The 7,169-nt window shown below is 53.6% G+C and overlaps 1 protein-coding gene across 1 annotated transcript in view; it reads right to left on the bottom strand.

The window, feature by feature from the left end:
* EPHB6 (EPH receptor B6) overlaps nt 1-7,169 on the bottom strand; it is a 13,434-nt gene extending 6,265 nt beyond the window's left edge. Inside the window, exons 1-5 of the mRNA XM_004694402.2 lie at nt 7,116-7,169; nt 1,657-1,780; nt 749-839; nt 284-482; nt 32-123 (exon numbers count right to left, since the gene is read on the bottom strand). Of these exons, the coding sequence (XP_004694459.1) occupies nt 32-123; nt 284-383 (192 nt within the window). The 5' untranslated portion in view covers nt 384-482; nt 749-839; nt 1,657-1,780; nt 7,116-7,169. The remainder of the gene's footprint in view (nt 1-31; nt 124-283; nt 483-748; nt 840-1,656; nt 1,781-7,115) is intronic.

The raw sequence follows: 7,169 nt of genomic DNA, 5'->3' as shown, positions 1-7,169 counted from the left end.
CCTCCTGGATTCCCCAGTCCGGGGGTGGGGGGCATGGGTGCAGAAGGGGGGCACTCACCCCACCAGGAGGGTAGGTGAGCCAGCCAATCTCAGAGGTCTCTCCGGTGGTGTCCAGCAGCACCTCTGCCCAGAGATAAGAAGGGGCCCCCAGTGGCGACGCCTCCAGCCCGCACCCACCCCGGGCCCATCCGCAGCTTCCTCCTGGGCGTACATTTTACGGGGACCTCCCCGTTTCACTCGCTCCCCGCTTTTGATGTCCTCACACCTGCGCTTCTGCTCTCACCTTCCAGGGCCAGACCCGAGGACACCAGCACCAGGACCCACAGACTGTACACCATGCCCGCCGCTCTGCTCCCTGCCTGGGCAGCCCCTTCAGTAGCCATGGGGCATCTTCAGGGGTCCCACCATTGCCCCGGCCACCAGCCTGCGTCCGAGCCAGGCTGCTGCTCCCCAAGACTGGAGGTCGGCGGCCACACGCGCCCCTAGAGAGACACAGAGGACCCGATGAGGCGGTTGGGAGATACCTGCACTGCTTCTGGGGTGGCCCAGGCTCCCAAACCCAAACCTGCACCCCTCTCCTGGTTCTTAAAACTGACCCAGCCCCAGTTAGGGGGTGAGGGCCAGCAGAGAGCACACAGTGCACCATCTCAGGGGCCAAGAGCCACCTGCTCCAGCCCTGCGCCCCTCGGAGAGCCCTCTCCGAGCTGAGGCTTCTCCCCCTCCAGCACTGAAGCTCTGCCCACCTTACCCTTTTCTGGAAGGAATGATTCCAGTTCTTTCTCTTCATTTACTCTCCTCGCTCCTTCCGACAGTGGCCCCGAAGAGGATGTAGGGAGAATCTGCTCATCAGAACAGGTGGGCTTGAAATTACTCCTTCCCTGGGGTCCCATGAGCCCCCTCCCCAACATCACCAGCCCCATCAGACTTGTGACATTTCAGAGAGGCAGAGGCACACAAAGGACCGCAGGGGGAGGACCTGAGGGTGCGATGGCAGACAGGGTGTGGGGACAGATGCAGAGCGCCAGGGCATAGAGATTGCGCTGCTCAGTGAGCCGGTGTGGAGGAGGCTGTGTGCTGTGGCCCTGGCGTTGGGAACAAAGGTCCTCTCTCCCCATGGGGCATCTTTTCCATGGCTTCCAGGAAAATAAGCGTCTGCCTTGAGTCCAGGAAAAGATGCTTGCAGTCTGGGAACAGCAGCGCTCTGTCCTCTGAGGCCAGCCGTGCCCCGAGTGGGGGAAGTCGGGGGGCTTAGGCTTTCTTGTATATATCATGCTTGGGGGGCCAGACGGGTATGTCCTCTGGAAGGCCAACTGGACCTGTCCACCCAGCAGCGCTGCTGCTAAGAATCTGTCCCTCAGGTACTGTCGACTAGAGTCTCTGCACAGATGTTCAAAGTAGGATAATTGTTGTAGAATTGCTTCTACAGGAAAAGGCTGTACGCTAACTTTTCGTTCAGATGGTTTAAAAATTAGGATACTGGGTGGTTTGGTGATGGGAAACCCAAGGGGATTTTTGCAACTGAGATGCAAAAATGCACAAAGATATGTAAAAATAAAGTAATATAATAATAAATAAAAATTAGGATACAAGCTTAAAAAGGAGTAAGGGCGACTATTTATGTCCTGAGAGAAAGTCATTTCTAAGTGCAAGCCTCACCTGCAGAACAGTACAGAGGATGGTCCCAAGGAGAACGGAAGGGTATGCATGCACACATACAAATACACGCGACACGTACGCGTAGGTAAGGGCCTTTATGTTTCTCTTCTCACGCAGACAAAACCTAGGAAGGAAGGGAGAGGATGGAGGCATCACAGGGAAGAACCTTCCCGCCGCTTCATATTTTAAAAAAATCTTGTCTATGTACTTTTCTCAATTTAAACATTAGCGTTTCCTCTAACTCTATACATAATAACTTCTTAGTAAAATGGATCAAAATAGTGTCCAGACGAGGGGGCAAGCGAGCCTGTGTATGGCACCCCCAGCCTCTGGAAGCATGTGACTGAAGTTCACAGCAGTGCACAGGGCTGGAGCCCTGCTCCGCCTTAGTGCAAATGGGCCCAGATCTCCCTCTGCTGTTGGGCTAGAGATCTGTGGAGACCTGTCACTCCTTCTGACCGAGTCTCAAAAGTCAGCACTGCATGCACAAGATCAGCGGAGCCCACTCAGTTCTTTTGAAAAGAAAAGACACAGGTTGTGGAATAAACAAAACATCCATTTGGAAGCTGGCTCCTGTTTCCTCCTGGGTATCGGTGGCTATCAAAAATGATACATTTCACAATGAAGCTGAAATTAAACTACAGATATATAACTCTAACAAATATGCACATCATTATCTGATACCTACTAATTTAATTTTTTCTGGTCTTGCTGGCGATACAGCCTCCAGGGTTATTCTATGGGATACCCTATGAATGCAAATACATGGGCTGAGGTGTGGTGGGTAGCTGGAATGTTCCTTTCATGCCTTTAGCACCCTCTCTGTGAAACAGGGTGGACTGTGTTTCACGTGGAGACAAAGAAGAAACATTTCCAAATCATCACCTTGTACACCTTCAAGGTGCACATGATTATTCCTAAATAGAGGCTGTTTGCAAATACTGTTCCACATGTTTCTAGAATCATCCACTGATTAAATAAATGTTTCAAAGAACAAGGAGATCAAGAAGTATCAGCATGGCCCCATCACTGAAGACCATTTCATAAACATCCTGAAGAAATTCATAGTGTGGGGACCTCCTCTCCAACACACACACACACACACACACACAATCTCTCAATGGTTTGACACACCAAAGCTGACCCAATTCTGTCCGAGGCATAGAATCTTTAGGAATGTGGTATCAGGAACTGAAAATGCCAGCAAAAGGCTTCAAACAATGAAGGCTATTATGTCATGTGCCCAGCAGATATTCTTTAAAATCGCCTCTTTCAGCCAGAACACGGATGGACTCTGCAGTCTGTACAAAGAAGAAGCTCTGAGTCCTGAGTCTTCTAAACTTATAGCTAGTAAATAATCATGAAAGGGAATGTTCAACAGGATACACCTCAATGAATTTTTTGGAGAGACAGCAAACAAGAAAAAAAAGATGCTCTGCAGATAGTTTCAGCTGTGCAATATGGAACATTCTAGAAAAAGAGGAATGGTAAAGAATCCACGATGATGACCCACGACAGAGGGAACACAGTTGCTCCTGGCTGCACTAAGGTGTGTGCACCTGGGCTCCACTCACACCGACGACAGCCTGATGCTGGCGTCTCTCCAGAAGATCCAGGAAAGAGCAAAGGCAATGATGACACATGCTAAAACCACTCAGTCTGTCATGAAGTGGGATCAGAAAGAACAGAATAGGATGGAGAGACTGATGTGGACTGCACTTCAATAATCTTTGAAATTTCACAAAGAACAAAGATTCATTCGAAAGAAAGAGTTGGGTGTCTAGGACTGTGTCCTTTTGCTGCAGGATGACACCAGCTCTCAGAGTCCCTGCACAAGACTGAAGTTTATAAACAAGTTTCTGAGGGAGGGGAGAGAAACGGACCTTCCCTAGGGTCAGAGACATCTGTCTTCCTCCTCCTTCTTCTTCTTTTTTTTTTTTTTTACTACATAAAAATGTATCAGAGTGGATATCTCTATGGCAGGCAAGGGGAAACTGTCAAAAATTGGAATACATTGCTGTCAATCAATTCCTACCACCACTGATTCCTTGGAAACAAGTTTCAAAAGCAGAGGCTTAAGTGACAAGAACATGACTCCCCAGCCACAGGCCTGGAAGAGCAAACACACAGGACTCCCAGGACCCTGCATTCCAAAGGTGCCGTTCAGGGCTGAGGCCTGCGGACCAGACCGCTCCGCGCTGAGCCGGGAGTGCTTCCTGGGGGCAGCCCAGCTCAACCTCCGAAGGCCAGACTGAGGGGTGGTGGCGCCCTGGCTCCTCGTACCTTCTCCCACCAGGTCTGCAGGCCATGCCTCTGTCTTTCCAGTTCATGGAAGGAAATGGTCAGTACTCTGCAGCCCAGTAGAGAACAGAAAGCTCACCTTACCAGGAAAATCTTCAAATTCACCAGTGTATAGGATTCTCAAGCCATAAACCTCCGGGAGCAGCAGAAAGCTGGCACATCAGAGGCAGCGCCGAGCATGAGACGGACCCTACAGGCAGTCTCATGTGGCCGAACTGCACCTCCCATGACTGGCCATTTCCCCCTCAGCTCCTTTTCTGGGTATGTCACTTTCTGTGGCTTCAACACAGCAGCAGCTCTGCTTCCACGAGCTGCTACATTTCTTGGGTTTATAAAAATATGACAGTTTCTTCAGCACCGGGACTGTATTTTGTTTTCAGAAACTGGCAAAGATTAAAGATGTGTAGAATCCTAGCTTATAAATCCTAGCTTATCGGCTCTGTTATCTATAAAAATGGAAGTTTTAAAAATAAATTAACAGAGTAGAACAGTAAGAACTTAAAAAAATGAACTGTGCTCAAATTAAAATGCTACATAGGATAATTATGAACAAGCCAAGATGACTTAATAGAGTTGCTGCACCTCAATCCACAGTGAATTTTTTTTTTAAATTAAGGAATATAAGCCAAATAAGCTTGGAGGAAGCAGTAGCAGAAGATAAATTGAGCCATTAAAATTGGTGACTGTAGGAGGTAGAAATAGAGGTGGTAGGTGGGGGAACTATTAACTTTGTCTTTGAACTGTTTTTCTTGTTACAAGCATATCTTATTTTAATCATTAACAGAATCGCATAATTAAAACGGCAACTAAAAAAAATTTTAAACCTAGACTAGGATAACCTATGCTTACATGTTGTCCGCCCCACCCCCCAGCCTTTTCCTCCAGGTTTCCAAATATCTAGAAATTCTCGTGTGTGAGAAGCAGAGATGGGGAGGCCAGCACCTGGAGCTGGGGATGAGCAGCGAATCACATCTACAGTGCCAGCAAGATAACTGTATCCCTGGGTCTTCTTTCGCTCCCAAGAAGTTCAAATGGTTCCCTGGTTAATATCATGCTTCTCTTACACGATGTCGTGCAAAGGACCGTGACTTCAAAGGGGACCCCAGGGGGACACACTCAGCAAGAGGCATCAATAGGAAACCAGCCCAGAAGGGAGGTATGCAGGGAGCAGAGCTGGGTGCAGGGGCGGGGGGCGGGGTGGAGGGGCAGGGAAGGCCCCCAGTAGAGGGGTCAGTGGCTCTGGCTGTCTGACTGCGGAGCTGGCCCTCACACCTGTCCTGTGGGGTCAGCGTGGGAGGGACCAGTGCCACCAGCCTGCCCTCCACCCTGCACTGCAGCTGCTAAACGCCCAGGAAATTCCAGCCTAATCCTGGCTGGGCTCAATGATGCAGCTCTACCCTTTAATCTCCACCTTGCTGTGGGCTCAGCAGCTCATCCTGGAGCAGACAGTGAGGAGGTAGCTGTCCTCCGGTGCCTCGAGCCTCTGCTGCCGGGCTCCAGAAGCCAGCTCGTGGATCACCCAGCAGAGGACAGTCCTGGGTCCCTTGAGGCCTCCAGCCCCAGCACAGAGGCAGATGCCAGTGCCTCCCACCCCTGGCTGCGGAGCCCAGGGAGGCTCTTGAGATGCAGGCGGTGTGGGTCTAGGCAGACAGCCACTTAGAAGGAGCCAGCCGCTCCGCTGTGCGCTGACCCAGGACACGTGTGGCTCTGGGAAAGGGCAGCAGGGAGGTGGGGCGCTTCTCTCTGAGAGATGAGTAAGTGGGAGACGGTGCAAGGAAGCCGGGGGTGCCAGGACCCGTCTGTGGAAGGGAGATGGGCATGCTGGGAGGGCGGGCGTGCGCCCGTGCGTGTGGACGTGAGTGGGTCTGTGAGCGCAGAGCGGTGCAGTGTGGGGGCGACCCTTGCTGGCCTGCAGGAACCCTTCCCTCATCTCCATCTGTCCCTACTCCAGCCCCCATCAAGCTGAAAACATCTCCTGCCCCAGGACTGGGGGAAGAGGGGAGAGACAGCCGAGGAGGCTGCCCAGACCCTCCCGGCCCCACCGTGGCAAGCTTCCACCTAGTGGGGGGGGCGCAGTGGGGACCCAGGGCCTGCACCCAGGTCAGGAGATGGCGAGGACCATGAGCCGTCCTGTCCTCCCCAGCCGGCCCAGCCCTGGTGACACAGCAGTCTCGGCCAGCCATCTTCTGTACCCCAAATGAACCCGTGGGCTGTCTAGGGCACTAGGAGCCTCCATCCTAACCCTCTTTAGAAAAGTCCCTGGCCCCAGAGCCCAGAGGCCCTGCTGGCCACAGCCACCCTGCTGTGCCCATGGCCCCTGGCCGGAGTCTCAGCTGCTTTCCCAGAGCCAGCACCTCCCCTTCCAGCCTGAGTCAAGCTCCCCTGGCAGGTGGAGGGCCGGGGTTAACTGATTGGGAACAGGCCCGGCTGCTTCTCTCCATGGGCACTGCCAGGGACATTACCACATCGGCTGTGCTGGGCCCATGCCAGCTCCCCTAGGGATGGGAGGAGACAGGGTGCCAGACAGCCAGGACGGGTGGGTGGGGGTGTGGGGCAGGCAGGGCCAAGCACCTCGGATGCAAAGACAGGGTGGAGCTGGAGCCGTGGCCAGCTCTGCGATTTGGGGGTTCTGGAACCCAACCTCCCCTCTACTCCAAGGCTTAGGAGTGGTGATGGGGTGGGGGGGGCGCTGGAAAGTCATGGGGTGCTGCGAGCAGATATGGATCAGCCTCCTGCTCCTCCCAGCTCGGGGTGTTGGAGAGATGCCACTGGAGTCCCAGGGGTGGGCAATTACTTTCCAAATGCCAGGAGCCTGGTCTCCGCGGGGATCCCTGTGTCAAGACCCCAAAGCCAGAGCCAGAGGCGCATCTCTGGAAGCACTGTAGGGGGGTTGCCAAAACACGGGGGCGGGAATGCCGGCTGGGCAAAGGGGGCCAGGGGCGCCAGGTGGGGCACCTGGCGCCCCTCACGAAGTCGGTCTCGCCTCAGGGAGGGATACTCAGCATTCTCCCAGGAGGCCCCAGGGATGTGCAGAGGCCCTGCCCGGAGGGTTCGTCTACTTTTGCAAATCTGAGTCCCTCTGTCCCCAGCACACTGCCCCCTCCAGCCCCAACGCTGTCTGCGACCCGACCCGCGACCCCGATCGCGGCGAGGCTCACCGTCCCGCCGGCTGCAGGCTCCGCAGGTCTGCGCCCCCAGAGGCCCGGGGCTGG

Source organism: Condylura cristata, unplaced genomic scaffold (genome assembly GCF_000260355.1).
Source record: "Condylura cristata isolate star-nosed mole 26May11 unplaced genomic scaffold, ConCri1.0 scaffold00042, whole genome shotgun sequence".
In the NCBI taxonomy this organism is placed as follows: Eukaryota; Metazoa; Chordata; class Mammalia; order Eulipotyphla; family Talpidae; genus Condylura; species Condylura cristata.
This window is presented reverse-complemented; position numbering and strand designations above follow the sequence as displayed.